Source organism: Felis catus, chromosome X, assembly GCF_018350175.1.
Source record: "Felis catus isolate Fca126 chromosome X, F.catus_Fca126_mat1.0, whole genome shotgun sequence".
Lineage (NCBI taxonomy): Eukaryota > Metazoa > Chordata > Mammalia > Carnivora > Felidae > Felis > Felis catus.
This window is the reverse complement of record NC_058386.1, coordinates 19,103,415-19,119,198: the sequence shown is the minus strand read 5'-3', so window position 1 is coordinate 19,119,198 and position 15,784 is coordinate 19,103,415. Positions and strand designations below refer to the sequence as shown.

The window sequence follows — 15,784 nt, the reverse complement described above, 5'->3', positions numbered from 1 at the left end:
AAATTCTACCTGAATTCCTCTTTAACCTTGTCTCAATGCGTCCACAATTGGCCATTTGACTCATCAAATAAGTAGCAGGTGCCCAAATGTGAAAGTAATTGGATTTCACACAGCATTTTCCATGGGGCAATTGAATCATGACTGCTTAAAAATATGCCTTTGGAAAATTTGTTCCAAAGAGTTCTTAAATCTGTGTATTAGTACAGAGTAGTCTTTCAAAAACTATGTATTCTTTGTCCACCCTGTACTCTACATTGTGCTGTCTCCTGTAAACACACACACACACACACACACACGCACACACCCCTATGAAATGGTCTCTATTTGGAAAGAAGTTCAGATTCTAAAGGAGAAGAAAAAAGAACATGAGTAAAACAGTTGGCACATAATACAAAAATTATTTAGCTCTGTGCTAAAAACAGTGGATTCTATTAATATTGAGGTTCAGGCAAGAGTTGGGTAATTCTGCAAGTTAACTGAAGAATGAAGGATATTTTATGCATTCCCAAAGGTATGTAGTTTAACTCCCTTTTCCCTGCTACTACTTTTAGGAGCTCTTCCAGTTTCTAGGTGGACTACAGATAGATGTAGATACAGGTTAGAGGACTTTCATGCAAAGTGGCTGTTAACCAAGTGTGAGTTGGAATGGATAAAGTATAATGCTAAAGTCAGTACCTTCCAAAAGAGCATTAAACCAGGTGTCAAGAGACTGGAGTTTGTTGACTCAGTTATTCAGGAGAGTGGGCTGCCTGGGCCTACCGTTTAACTTCTCTAGAACTGTTTACCACTTACAGGGGTCAAATGATCGGCAAGGACTTTCCAACTCTAACCTTTTATTGTCATGAAATTACAAAAGGACTCGAATACCCACCATAGAAAGCAAAAGTGAGATGTAGAATCTTCAAGTCAGTTTTCCTATGCATTTACTATCTCTTCTTTTCCCTTGCATTCAGTACCTAACTTCTCCAGAAAGTAGCCTCCAACACATTTTCAACTTTCTTATCTCTTGTTCAACCCTATCTACTTGAAATCTTAGCCCTATCCCAGATATTCTCTGAAAACCTTCTAATTGCCAAATTCTGACACTGTTTGTTTTTTTAAGTGTTTATTTAAATTCCAGTTAATCTACAGTATAATATTAATTTCAGGTGCACCCCGATGTTTATAGCATCATTATCTACAATAGACATTGTTTCTGATAATAGAGCAACGCTTAATTACTAGTGACTAGTCCTTCTTCCTTAACACAGAAATAACAGGGATTTGGAGTCTCATAGAACTAATTTAGAAGCCTAATTTTGTCATTTCCTTTTGTGTGTTCTTGAACAAGTTCCATTTCCGCTTTGACCTTCATTTCTGTATGCAAGAAAACAGAAATAACATACCACATGAATCAAATGAGTTTTATTAGAATTGAGCATTAACACATAGGTGAAGTGTCTGGCACTTGGTGGATGCTCAAAAGATGAAAATTTTCTCCTCGTATTGTCTGAGCTGCACATTTTTTTCTTACACCTCTCCTTCATCTCTATTCTTCTGGTTGACTAGTTTACATCCTCTCTTAGCCTAAGAATGGCAAGGTGTCCATGAGTACTTTTGGTGGCCTTCTAGTTGAAAATGTCTCTATCAGAGTTTGTATTCATTCCTGTCTCACTCTACATCTCTACAAAGCCACGCCAGATATTCTACTGACCCCATATTCCCACATACTTAGTGGGAGCTCGATTTAGATGTTCATTCCCATTCTAAAATCAGTATATCCCAAGCTAAATGCCGTAAGTCTCCTTGTCACATTCCTCACACTATATAAATTCCTTCTCTGTCTTTACTGTTGCTCTTCATGTTATCACTGCTGAACTTTCAATATTATTTGATCCCTCCATCAGCCCCCAATCCATATCCAGTAAGCAATTATACTTTTTGATGTTTTCATGAGATGGCATGTGTTATAGGAATGAGCACAGATGATTCCTTTGTCTGCAAGCTCTGAGTCCAACACTTAGAAGTTATATGGTCCTTGGGAAAATGCATGACCTCTTTGAGCGTACTTTTTTTTTTAATTTTTTTTCAATGTTTATTTATTTTTGGGACAGAGAGAGAGCATGGACGGGGGAGGGGGAGAGAGAGAGGGAGACACAGAATCGGAAACAGGCTCCAGGCTCTGAGCCACCAGCCCAGAGCCTGACACGGGGCTCAAACTCACGGACCGCGAGATCGTGACCTGGCTGAAGTCGGACGCTTAACCGACTGCACCACCCAGGCGCCCCTGAGCATACTTTTTATTTTTAATCTGTGAAAATTGAATACTAATACCTATTTCACGGACTTCTTGTTGGTGATGTGAATGTTCTCTTTGAACTAGGAAATGATGATATGTAAATGAACAGATAGGTAGAGAGGGAGAGAATTTGCAGTACTTCTTCCTGTCCCTCCCATGGTACTGCTTCTTTCAATCAGTCAGTCAGGATGTATCCGTCTAGCCTGGTGAAACAGCCTCATATCCAATGTCTCTACTCTACTCTATCACCTATCTAAAACATCATATTAATTTCCTCAATTTAAAACAGCATTTCAGTAGCTCCTCATTGCCCATGAAATCAAGGCCAAACTCATTCTCCCATGGACTTTAGGGAAAAGCATTGAGGGAAGAAAGTAATATTTATTGAGCATTTACTCTATATGAGGCATCATGCAGAGTAGGGTTGAATCCAGGATTCAAACTCTCTTGCTTAACTCCAAAATCCATAGATATCTCACTGCTTTACGACAGTGTAGAATTATATGGTATTATTACCCATATATTATTACCCATTACCAGGAGCTTCATTTGAACCAAACTTAACGAGTTTGTGAGTATTGGGAATAAAGTAGGTAACCTTCAAGTATTCTTTTCTAATTTCAACATTCCAGACAATAACAGGATTTTAGCTTAACATATGAAAGTGTCAACCTGAGCAAATGGGAGGATTTAACTGTCAATCGGGACACTAATTGTAGTGGACAATATTAGGTGGCCTTTGCCTGTCTTTGTAAAATCAGTGATGCTTACCCAAAAAACTGTGTAATAAGTCTCTAAACTAATTATGTTGTGAAACAGTACACAAACATGATTAAATTAAAAAAAAGTTAAATTATAGGGTTGTTTGAATTTCCTTTGTAAAATCTTTGGCAGTGGTGTGCCTGGTCCTACGGATGGCTGGTTCTGGGCAGAGGTTTCTGTGAAGTCTGTGAATTGAAACAAGTCACCAAATTCTATATGTCCTTGTATTTGCTACTGAGCAGCTGCAAGAACAAAATAATGTAAGTGAAATGTGTATCCCAGCCTTTGTCCCATAGGAAGGAGGCAAACAAAGCCACTCTATGATCAGGTATCCATCACTATGTGTTAGTGACTTTTGGGGGGCAAACTTTGTCAGATGTAAGGAAGAAGCTGAGGATAACTTAGCTGCAAGACATGACCTGGTGGCAAATGGTTTCAGAACAGGTGTCACTTGAAATGAAGGAACATGGCTACTATGGATGATGTTGGGAAACTGAGAGGGAAACCTAATGCTGTACCTACAGATACTTTCATTTTTTCAAGATTCATTATGGAGTGACTTGACCACTGATGTTTCAAACTAAATTATTATAAAGCTGTATACATGATTTAAGAACTTCCCTTCTCTCAAATGCCGACATACAAAGACTTACATAAACTCTCACACTCATAAGGGATACTGATAGATTAAAGTAGGGGAGTTGGAGTGCATTTAATTTCTTGAGAGTTCAGTTCTTGTGAAATTTTTGTTGCCTTGCAGAAGACAGGCCTGGATGGATGTAGAAAGTCCTATGAGTCAAAACATTCTCATTCCATTCCATTCTTGTAAATAAAACTACAGCATTTTGTTTCATCATTTTTTCTCTATCAGTGTAAAATCATAGGTTGTATGATGAGAGTAAGTCTACAATCCAAGATGATAATTTTACATATAAGGAAACCAAGGAGGGTTTTGTATGTAAGGTTAATTGGTTGATAGGGTCCTGTCACTATCTAACAATAGAACCAAACCCAGGATACAAACTTGAGGTTCTCAGTCCATGGGGCTCTTATTACAGTGAGACTTGGCCTCTTCAGATGAGGTCCTTGCTTTGAGTCGCAGCCTCTTAGGATTACCAAAAGGACCTATATTACACTTTTGAATTCTGTCAAAGAGGTAAATGTTGGCAAATATATTAGTGTATATATAGTATGCATTTCCTAGCTGAGAAACCCAGGATATAAGATCTGTCTTGTCTTTTTAGAGAGGCCTCAGGCAAAAACAGTTAATCATACTCCATCTTTTTTTTTAATTTTTTTTTTTAACATTTATTTATTTTCGGGACAGAGAGAGACAGAGCATGAACGGGGGAGGGGCAGAGAGAGAGGGAGACACAGAATCGGAAGCAGGCTCCAGCTCTGAGCCATCAGCCCAGAGCCTGACGCGGGGCTCGAACTCACGGACCGCGAGATCGTGACCTGAGCCGAAGTCAGCCGCTTAACCGACTGAGCCACCCAGGCGCCCCAGTCATACTCCATCTTTAAGGCCTGATAGGGAATACCTTTGCTACCACCTTCATGCCTCTGTGGAATTCAGCTCCTCCATTTATTCTCTGAAGTCACTGATTTCAAGCCTGCTGTCTCTGGAGATGTAGAACCTTTGACTGAAGGTTTAAATGGATGAGTTCAGGTTCATGAGTATTATGCCCTGGTCACTGCAGCCGCTGGTGTCCTTTACCATGGAGTGGTGCTCAGGGAGGCACAACTTGATTTGGAGGACCCTACTGCTGCAGGGGAGTTTCAGTTTCTAATCTGTACTCAATGAAAAAGCCTCTGCTGTCTGTCTCCCAACTCCCTTGTTTTTCCTCATGCGTGTGCATGCATACACGTATGCATACTCTTTCTCTTTTGTCCTGTGTGTGTGTGTGTGTGTGTGTGTGTGTCCGTCTCCGTCTCCCTTGGGATCTCTCCCTGGATGTCTCTCTTCAGGATAGACATGGTAATTCACTCATTTTTTGGGTTGTCTCAGGGTCAAACAGCACAGCATGTAAAAGGCTGTCTGTAGTAATGTATGTAGGGATCCAGGCTGTGCTGTTTGATATGATAGCTCCTAAGTAATTGTGGCTGTTTAGCATGTGAAATGTGGCCAGTGCTGCATATCGAAATAATATTTTGGCTATATTGTATTAAAAATATTCAATCACTAATAAAGTATAGTATTAAAAGTAATTTCACCTATTTATTTTTACTTTTGTAATGTGGCTGCTACAAAAGATAAAATTGTATATGTGGCTAATATTTATTTTTATTACTCTTTTAAATGTTTATTTATTTATTCTGAGAGAGGGAGAGTGAGAGAGTGCGAGCATGCATGCTCAAGCAGGGGAGGGGCAGAGAGCGAGAGGGAGAAGAGAAAGAATCCCAAGCAGGCTCTTGTGCTGTCAGCAGAGAGCCCGACGCCAGGTTCAGTTTCATGAAATGTGAGATTATGACCTGAGCCAAAATCAAGAGGTTGATTAACGAACCTAGCTACCCAGGTACTTCAGTTTTTATTATTTTTAAAATTACAGTGTTATCAACTGTAGCTACCTTGTCATACATTTGATTCTCAGACCTTAGTCCTCTCATAGCTGAAAATTTGTACCCTTTTACCAACCTCTCCTTATTTTCTCTTGTCCTTGGCAGCCACTTTTCTACTCTGTTTTTATGAGCTGGTTTGTTTGTTTTTTGGGGGTTTTTTGTTTTGTTTTGTTTTGGGGTTTTTTTTGGTTTTAGATTCCAGGTATAAGTGATACCATGTAATATTTGTCTTTTTCCTATTTTATTTAGATTGGACAGTGCTGATTTAAGGTTGTTGTTTTTTAATTTACATCCAGGTTAGTTAGCATATAGTGCAACAATAATTTCAGGAGTAGATTTCTTAATGCCCCTTACCCATTGAGCCCATCCCCCCTCCCACAACCCCTCCAGCAACCCTCTGTTCTCTGTATTTAAGTCTCTTATGTTTTGTCCCCCTCCCTGTCTTTATATTCTTTTTGCTTCCCTTCCCTTATGTTCATCTGTTTTATCTCTTAAAGTCCTCATATGAGTGAAGTCCTATGATATTTGTCTTTCTCTGACTAATTTCGCTTAGCATAATGCCGGCTAGTTCCATCCACGTAGTTGCGAATGGCAAGATTTCATTCTTTTTGATTGCCGAGTAACACTCCATTGTATGCATATATACCATATCTTCTTTGTCCGTTCATCCATGAATGGACATTTGGGCTCTTTCCATACGTTGGCTATTGTTGGTAGTGCTGCTATAGACATTGGGGTGAATGTGCCCCTTCAAAACAGCACACACCTGTATCTGTTGGATAAGTAGTAGTACAGGTGCTGGATTGTAGGGTAGTTCTGTTTTTAATTTTTTGAGGAACCTCCATACTGTTTTCCAGAGCAGCTGTACCAGCTTGCATTCCCACCAACAGTGTAAGAGGGCTCCCATTTCTCCATATCTGTGCCAGCATCTGTAGTTTCCTGATTTGTTGATTTTAACCACTCTGACTGGTGTGAGGTGATATCTCAGTATGGTTTTGATTTGTATTTCCCTGATGATGAGTGACGTTGATCATCTTTTATGTGTCTGTTGCCCATCTGGTTGTCTTCTTTGGAGAAGTGTCTATTCATGTCTTCTGCCCATTTCTTCACTGGATTATTTGTTTTTCAGGTGTTGAGTTTGGTAAGTTCTTGATGGATTTTGGATACTAACCCTTTATCACATATGTCATTTGCAAATATCTTTTCCCATTCCCTCGGTTGCCTTTTAGTTGTGTTGATTGTTTCCTTTGCAGTGTAGAAGCTTTTTATCTTGATATTGGGGTCCCATTAGTTCATTTTTGCTTTTAATTCCCTTGCCTTTGGAGATGCATCGAGCAAGAAATTGCTATGGCTGAGGTCAAAGAGGTTGTTGCCTGCTTTCTCCTCTAGGGTTTTGACGGTTTCCTGTCTCACGTTCAGGTCCTTTATCCATTTTGAGTTTGTTTTTGTGAATGGTGTAAGAAAGTGGTCTAGTTTCATCCTTCTGCATGTTGCTGTCCTGTTCTCCCAGCACCATTTGCTAAAGAGACTGTCTTTTTTCCACTGGATACTCTTTGCTGCTTTGTCAAAGATTAGCTGGCCACACTTTTGTGGGTCCAATTCTGGAGTCTTTTTTCTCTTCCATTGGTCTTTGTGTCTGTTTTTGTGCTATTACCATGCCGCTTGATGATTACAGCTTTGTAGTAGAGGCTGAAGTCTGGGATTGTGATGCCTCCCACTTTGGTCTTCTTCAATATTACTTTGGGTCTTCGGGGTCTTTTGTGGTTTCATACAAATTTTAGGATTGCTTGTTCTAGCTTCGAGAAGAATGCTGGTGCAATTTTGATTGGGATTGCATTGAATGTGTAGATTGCTTTGGGTAGTATTGACATTTAAAAATTTTTTTTAATGTTTATCCATCCCTGACACAATGCGAGAGACAGAGTGCAAGCAGTGGAGGGGCAGACAGAGGGAGACACAGAATCTGAAGCGGGATCCAGGCTCTGAGCTGTCAGCCCAGAGCCCGACGCGGGGCTCAAACTCACGAGCCATGAGATCGTGACCTGAGCCAAAGTCGGACGCTCAACTGACTGAGCCATTCAGGCACCCCAGTATTGACATTTTAACCATATTTATTCTTCCATTCCCTGAGCATGGAATGTTTTTCCATTTCTTTGTGTCTTCTTCAATTTCCTTTGTAAGTTTTCTATAGTTAGCAGCATACAGATCTTTTATATCTTTGGTTAGGTTTATTCCTAGATATTTTTATGGTTCTTGGAGCAATTGTAAGTGGGATTGATTTCTTGATTTCTCTTTCTGTTGCTTCATTATTGGTGTACAGAAATGCAACCAGTTTCTGTACATTGATTTTGTACCCTGCGACTTTGCTGAATTCATGTATTCAGCTGGAAAACCTTTGAAAATATTTACTACACTACATTTTCTGAATTGAGTCCTAATCCTTTCTTCAGCTATGTCTAATCTTCTGTTTAATTTATGCAGAGCTTTTTAAAAAAAATCAGTGACTATGTATTTTTTGTTGATAATCTACAGTATTTGCTTCTTTGTTTATAAGTCCCTGCTCAAATATCACCTTATTTATGAGATGTTCATTAATAAGTGGCATAAGGTAATACCCCTATAACCCCTACACTTCACATGTGCACACACAAGGGTCCTCCTTATCTGTGCTGCCCTGATTAATTTTTTCTCCTGCAACACATATCACCATCTAGCATAATATATATTTTCTTGTTAATTGTATTTCTCTGTGCCCCCTCCTCCACACACATTGCTACTTAAGCCACATGAATACAGGAACTTTATCTATTTGAGTGCACTGTGGCTTTCTTAGTGTTTGGTACATAGTAGGAACTCAGTGAATCATCATTGAATGAATGAGTCCTTTAACTCATTTTATATCTACTTACTTTATAACCTACAGGCAATGTCCAATATGATAGCTACCAGCTTCCATATGACTCTTGAACACTTCAAATGTGGTTAGTCCGAATTAAGATGTGCTTTAAATATGAAATATACACAGGATTTCAAACAATTTATAGAAAAAAAGGATTTTTAAAAATTAAAGTAAAATATTAAACTACTGAAATTAATTTCACCTATTTCTTTTCCTTTTTGATGTGAACATTTAATTACCTTTAAAATTATATAGGTGACTCATATTCATGGTTTACATCATGTTTATATTGGACAGTGTGGTTGTAAACTCATAACAGGCCGTCTATAGGTTTTTCTCCAAGTTCTTTGTGTGTTAATCCTCTTGTTTATAGTATCTGCTGGTCTTGATATAGTTGCAGATTTCATCTCTATTTTTAGTTTCTTTTTATTTTTTTAAGTCTATTTATTTTGAGGGGGGAAAGAGAGAGTGTGCATGATTGGGAGAGGGGCAGAGAGAGAGAGCTAGAGGGAGGGAGGGAGGGAGGGAGAGAGACAGAGAGAGAGAGAGAGAATCTCAAGCAGGCCCTGCACTGTCAGCCCGAACCATGAGATCATGACCCAAACCAAAATCAAGAGTTGGAGGCTTAACTGACTGAGCCACCCAGGCACCCCACACCTATATTTTTAAACTCGTTAGTTCATTTTAAGCAGAGGTTGTTGTTGTTGTTTTGTTGTTGTTGTTGTTTAGGAGGAATCTTGTGGCCTGGGTTATTTCTGCAGATGGTTTGTATTTTTTTCCTGCTAGGCTTTCTAGGCTGTGTAGGGTGTCGATAGCCAGGTACAATTGTTTATGTTAATTTACTGTCTTGGAGGTTCCTAGGCTAAGTTTGGGGTTAGTAGATTCTACCTATGTGGGGCTCCATCATAGGAATTTAATTTCACTCTAAAGATTTATTGTCATTTCACTGGGTAGATAGGTGGAGAATTTTTATTTCTCATTCACTAGGATTAGTCTTTCTAGTGTCTCAATCATAATCCCAGTTCTCAGTTCTAGTGTTCCACCTTGAGTGAACAAATCTGTTATCAGCCTTACATATGTGTGCATTAAAATCAAGATCCTCCTATCATTGGGCTAGTACTGTGTCCAGAGCTCTACAAAAATCAGCATGTACTTCTAGAATTCTGGCTCTCAGGAAGCTCTTCAATTCTGGCTCCTGAAGAGTTCACATTTTTTGAAGTCAACTCTATATTAAAATGTATTAGGTTTATCCAACATCATTGGGTTTTATAGGAAGAGTTCCTGTATTAGCCAAGTAAAGTCATTTTGCTGGAATCTGAAATCATAATTTCTTTAACCTTTGTTCTTTGATAGACTTTAGATTGTTCAGTTATTCAATATGTAGAAAATGTTGCTATGGGCATTCTTACATGCACATTTTTCATTGTATGTCTGTGTCTTATGGAGAATTCTTATATTTTTGTCTTAGAGATAAATTCATAGAAATAAAATTGTTGAATCAAAAGAAATAAACGCAAGGCAATGTCTTATAGAGAAATGAACAGACACATAGATTAGGGGAACAGAATAGAGAGTCCAGAAAGTGACTCACACAAGTATATCCAACTGATTTTTGTTAATGAAAAAAGCAATTCACTGGAGGAATGATGATCTTTTTAGTAAATCATGTTGTACATTTGGATCTATCCATAGATCAGAAAATAAACCTCAAGCTAAGCCTCACACCTTGCACTAGAATTAACTCAGAATGGATCATAGATCTAAATGTTAACTATAAAACTTAAAAAAATAAATGTAAAGTATAAAACTTTTAAATTTTCATAGGAAAATGCAGGAGGAAATATTTATAATTTTGGTTCAGCAGAATTTTTAGGCATGACACCAAAAGTGCAATCCATAAGAGAAAATAAAAAAGACAAATTGGTCTTTATCAAAAGTTTTAAACTTTTACTCTGTAAGGGAATGTATTAAGAGGATGAAAAGACAAGCTACTGACTAAGAAATTTCACAAGTAACATATTTGACATAGGACTTATATCCACCATATATATGAATAGCTTTAAACTCAATAATAAGATCATATTCCCATTGGAAAATATGCAAAAAAGGTGACCAGACATTTAACCAGAGAGGATATACAGAGGGTAAATGAGCACATAAAAATATGTTCAGGGACATTAGGCATTAGGTAAATGCAAATAAAAGGCATGATATCAGTGCACATTAATCAGAAAGACTAAAACAGAAGATAGTGACCACCAAATGCTGGCAGGATGTGAAAAAACTGAATCTGACATAGATTGTTGATGGAAATGTAAAATGCCACAACCCTCTGAAAACAGTGCAGCAGTTTCTTATAAAGTTATGCTATTTACATGTCATAGGACCCAGTAATCACAATTGTGAAATTGTGCACACGAATATTCATGGCAGCTTTATTTGTAATAGCCCCATACTGGAAATAACCCAGATGCCCTTTGATGGGTGAATGGGTGAAGAAACTTGTTCACCCATATAACGAGGATATAACTCAGCCATGAAGAGAGACCAATTTTTGATACCCACAAAAACTTGGATGGATCTTTAGGGCATTATGCTGAGTCAAGAAAAAAGCCAATCTCACGAGATTATATAGTGTATGATTCCATTTATATAATACTCTCAGAATAACAAAATGATGGTGATGGAGAATTGATCATTGGTGGTCCGGGTTAGAATGGGAAGACATGAAACTATAAGGGGGATATGACTGGGGAGTTTTTGTGGTGATGGAACATTTCTGTATCCTGATTGTGGTAGTGGTTACGTGAATCTATACAGGTGAAAAACTTTCATAGTACTACGCACCAAAAACACAGATGAATACATGTAAAAACTAAAGATATTTAAATAAGGCCTATAATTGAGTTAATAGTATTGTACCAATGTCAATTTCCTGGTTTTGATATTTTAGTATGACTATGTAAGATGTTATCATTGGGGAAAGGTAGGAGAAACTATCATAGGAATACTTTACTATGTTTTTTAGTTCTTGGGGTTCTTAAATTATTTCCAGGTAAAAGATTTTAAAAAGGTATAAAAATTTCAAAACTATTAATACAGATTGCCAAATTAGTCTTTGAAAAGATCATATCTGTTTTTCTTGCATGCTAATAGTATTCCCAGCGGCTCTCTATAAATTTAGCATACTTGGTATTTGTTATGTATTTATCAATATCTGAAGTCACGCTGTTGTTTTCTTATTTGATTAGTTTCTGTTTTTCTGTTTTTTTCAAAGTTTCCTTGTTTTGAGAGAGAGAGAGAGAGCATGAGGAGGTGCAGAGAGAGAAGGAGAGAGAGAATCCCAAGTAGGCTTCATGCTATCATCACAGAGCCCAACGTGAGGCTCGATGCCACAAACCATGAAATTATGACCTGAGCCAAAACCAAGAGTCAGATGCCTGACCGGCTCAGCCACCCAGGCACCCCTGTCTCTTTTTCATAAAGTCATGGGTAATGTCTCATACAGTTCTCTGTTCTTAGTGACCCACAAAAGTACTTGGCATAAAATGGGTCCTAGATTAATGTATTTTGTGGTTTTTTTTTAGTTTATTTACTTATTTTGAGAGAGAGAGCATGTAAATTGGAGAGGGTCAGAGAGAGTGAGAGAGAGAGAGAAAGAAAGAGAGAATGAACCCCATGCAGGGTCGGTGCTGTCAGCACAGAGCCTGAGGCAGGGCTTGAACCCACGAGCTGTGAGATCATGACCTGAGCTGAAAATACCAGTCGAATGTTTAACCGACTGAGCCCCCCAGGCCCCCCAGATGAATGTATTTTGAATGAATGAATGAATGAATGAATGGAGATAAAATAGCTTAATTGACTCTAGTATTAGTGAGATGGAAAAACATTTTTTTTAATTGGCCATTATAGTTTTTCCTTTGTTGATTGACCATTAATGTTATGTGCCCTTTTTTTTCAATTGGGGGATATTTATCATTTTAAGAATTATTTATATGTGAGGGGCGCCTGGGTGGCGCAGTCGGTTAAGCGTCCGACTTCAGCCAGGTCACGATCTCGCGGTCCGTGAGTTCGAGCCCTGCGTCAGGCTTTGGGCTGATGGCTCAGAACCTGGAGCCTGTTTCCGATTCTGTGTCTCCGTCTCTCTCTGCCCCTCCCCCGTTCATGCTCTGTCTCTCTCTGTCCCCAAAATAAATAAACGTTGGAAAAAAAAAAAAAGAATTATTTATATGTGAAAATATTTATCCCTTGTCATTTTTCAAAGATTTCCCTGGCATCCATTTTGTTATTTTTGTTCATTTTTTCTTCTAAATTTAAAAAACTGATATTATGAAGCTAAATGTTTTTTGGTCACTAGCCCTCGTTGGGTTGCTACGGCACTGTCGCAAACATTAGGCTTCACGGCTGACGCAAGAAAGGGGGGCGTGGGCTCAGGCGCACAGAGGCCGGACGCTTGCGTCATCCCATAGCTCCTTTGTGTGTTGGCCACACGCTAACGGTCAAACGGGAGCCGTGCTCTGGCCCCCCGGGCGGAAAACAGTGTTTTTCGTGGAGTTGGGGTCCCGAAGCTTTGTGCGTGGGCAGTCTTGGACCTGGCCTCACTGAGATGAGGAAGCCTCCTCAGCTGGTATTGATGCCGAATGTAACTTTTTAGCGTATTAAAATGGCCGCGCCCCAAAACGGCATCCCTTCCTTGTCGGAATGCCAGTGCCTCATCTGTCTGGAAATCTTAATCGAGCCCGTAACTCTGCCTTGTAACCACACACTCTGTAATGAATGTTTCCAGTCAACTATCGAAAAGGCAAGTTTATGCTGTCCTTTCTGTCGCCGCCGGATCTCTTCGTGGACCCGGTACCATGCCCGAAGAAATTCTCTTGTCAACCAGGAACTGTGGCAGATAATTCAAAAACACTATCCAGAAGAATGCAGGCTTAGAATGGCTGGGCAGAAATCAGAGGAGATGGTTGATGACTTTAAGCCAGTTCACTTATTAAGTAAGCCCGGGGAATTGAGAAAAGAATATGAAGAGGAGGTAAGAAAGATGGAGGCAGAGCGACGAGCCATTGAAGAAAATGAAGAAAAAATGAGTAAAGAATACATACAGAGATTATTGGCAGAAGAAGAAGAGGAGGAAAGACGGCAGTCACAAAAAAGGCAGAAAGAGCTGGAGGAACAACTGAAAAGTGATGAAGAACTAGCAAGAAAGCTAAGCTTTAATCTTAATTACTGTGACAGAAAGGACTTGGCTTCTCCTTTGAATTCCACAAAACCTGGTACGGTCACAGCCAAGTATCCAAAGAAAAGTAAGAAGAGAAACACCAACACTGGAGATATTCAGACATACTTCTCACCTAAATTTCAGTTTGGGTCAACATCACGGTCTGAAGTTGCCCAAGAAAGCAGGAATGTCTCCATGTCCAAGGAAACTGACCATACTGTGGTAAAAAGCCCTGTGTGGCAAGATACAGTAAGTGAAGAAGATATGCCAACAGTTTTTCCACAACTATCCATGGACATTAAAGAACAGGCTGCACAGTCTTCAGTAGAGTCACCTGTACCTCAGTTGCATGACAACGGTAGAGAATGGTGCCTTCAACAAAAAATTAAAATGACACGAAGCAATCGTGATAAAGAGTTACATGTCCTAAATAACAAGGGACCTGAAGCCAGAGTTCCCTGCTTTGGAGAAACAGAGAGTGCATGCACTGTATCAGGTATGACACAGATAATTGAAAGTAACAAAGTTGACACAGAAAATGAAGACGATTGCCTACTGATCAGTGAAGATATTTCCAAAGGAAAAAACCAGGAATCTTTGTTTGAAGCAGTCACGGATCCATGCATTTCTGCAAAAAGAAAGAAAATGTTCCCCAAAGCTTCCACAGCTCCAGAGGAAACAGAAATCAACGTTACCGAGAATGTCATAGATTTGGAATGCTTGCCTTCTGAGAGAAATAAACAGGAAGAGCAGGACTGGTTTTTTGCATATCAGCTTCAGCAAGAAATAGACAAAGAACAAATGAAACCCAACCGGCAAAAAGGGTCCCCAGATGAATATCAGCTACGTCCTATATCTTCACTTCCAGACAAATTGCGAAGTGGGCAGAGGAAGTATTCCAAAGACCAGAAGTTCAAAAAACAGACTGATAGAGAGCATTTAAAATCTCGGAGAGGCTCAGAAAATGAAAACTGACAGCCATCTCTTAAGATCCAGTTGAAACATTCAGTTAATGTTAACAGGAGAAAGATACCAAATCCTTCTACAGATAATTGTAATGTATCTAAAAGGGCTCATTCCCTACCATCTAGTAAGTCACAGACAAGTATTTTTCAGATGTTTCAGAGGTATGGAAAGTAATGTGTGAGTAAATCTAGTAAAGCTGGATTGTGATCATCTCTTTTTGGTCGGAGAGTCTTTATAAATTGTTTCATTAATTCTGCTCTGTGGTCACATTCCCTGTCCTTAATAAAAGGACTGTGTTGGGGCGCCTGGGTGGCTCAGTCGGTTAAGCGGCCGACTTCGGCTCAGGTCATGATCTCGCGGTCTGTGAGTTCGAGCCCCGCGTCGGGCTCTGTGCTGACAGCTCAGAGCCTGGAGCCTGTTTCAGATTCTGTGTCTCCCTCTCTCTGCCCCTCCCCCGTTCATGCTCTGTCTCTCTCTGTCTCAAAAACAAATGTTAAAAAAAAATTAAAAAAAAAAAGGACTGTGATTATGAGGGACGAATATACACATGCGTTTCTGCCAAACTCAGTGGTAATCAGGAGTCCCAATCTTTTCCTTTTAAATAACTGTGATGTACTAAGTTTGACAATCCTTATGAATATAAAAAGCCTTGGCGAACTCCCGAGAAATCTTCAAGTGCCATTTTCTTTCAAAAAAATGCATGCTTTTTGGCCTTTGCTTCTTTCCCTTTTTATCCTAGCTAGTAATCAAAGCAAGATTATAATACTATACCAAGTAGTTAGGAATCCAGGAAGGGTAAGTTCTCCTGCTAACTTTCCCATATATTTGCAGAACGCTTGAAACGTATCTTCCATAACACCAAAGGAATCTAGTTTTCAGTTTGACTTGAATTATTTTAAGCATTATAGCAATTTCTTCCATTTAAAATGGTTTATGATTAATGTGAGATCAGAAAAATAAGAGTTTCCTGGAAAATTAGAAATTAGTTGACAAAGGAAACTAGTCTCTTGTTGCAAAAGGAGTTAAAAGTTGGGGTAAGGCTCAGTGGGGTGGATTGACAATTTAGAAACACTGGAACTGAGGGAATAATCAGAAAAGGGGT

At 39.1% G+C, this 15,784-nt stretch overlaps 1 protein-coding gene across 1 annotated transcript; it reads left to right on the top strand.

Annotated features, from left to right (window-relative positions):
- The first annotated feature begins 12,895 nt into the window (after positions 1 to 12,895).
- On the top strand, positions 12,896 to 14,894 carry LOC101097210 (E3 ubiquitin-protein ligase RNF168-like). The gene is given in 1 exon segment (XM_045050625.1): positions 12,896 to 14,894. A coding segment is annotated over 1 exon segment (1,695 nt). The 5' UTR covers positions 12,896 to 13,161; the 3' UTR covers positions 14,857 to 14,894.
- Positions 14,895 to 15,784: the final 890 nt, after the last annotated feature.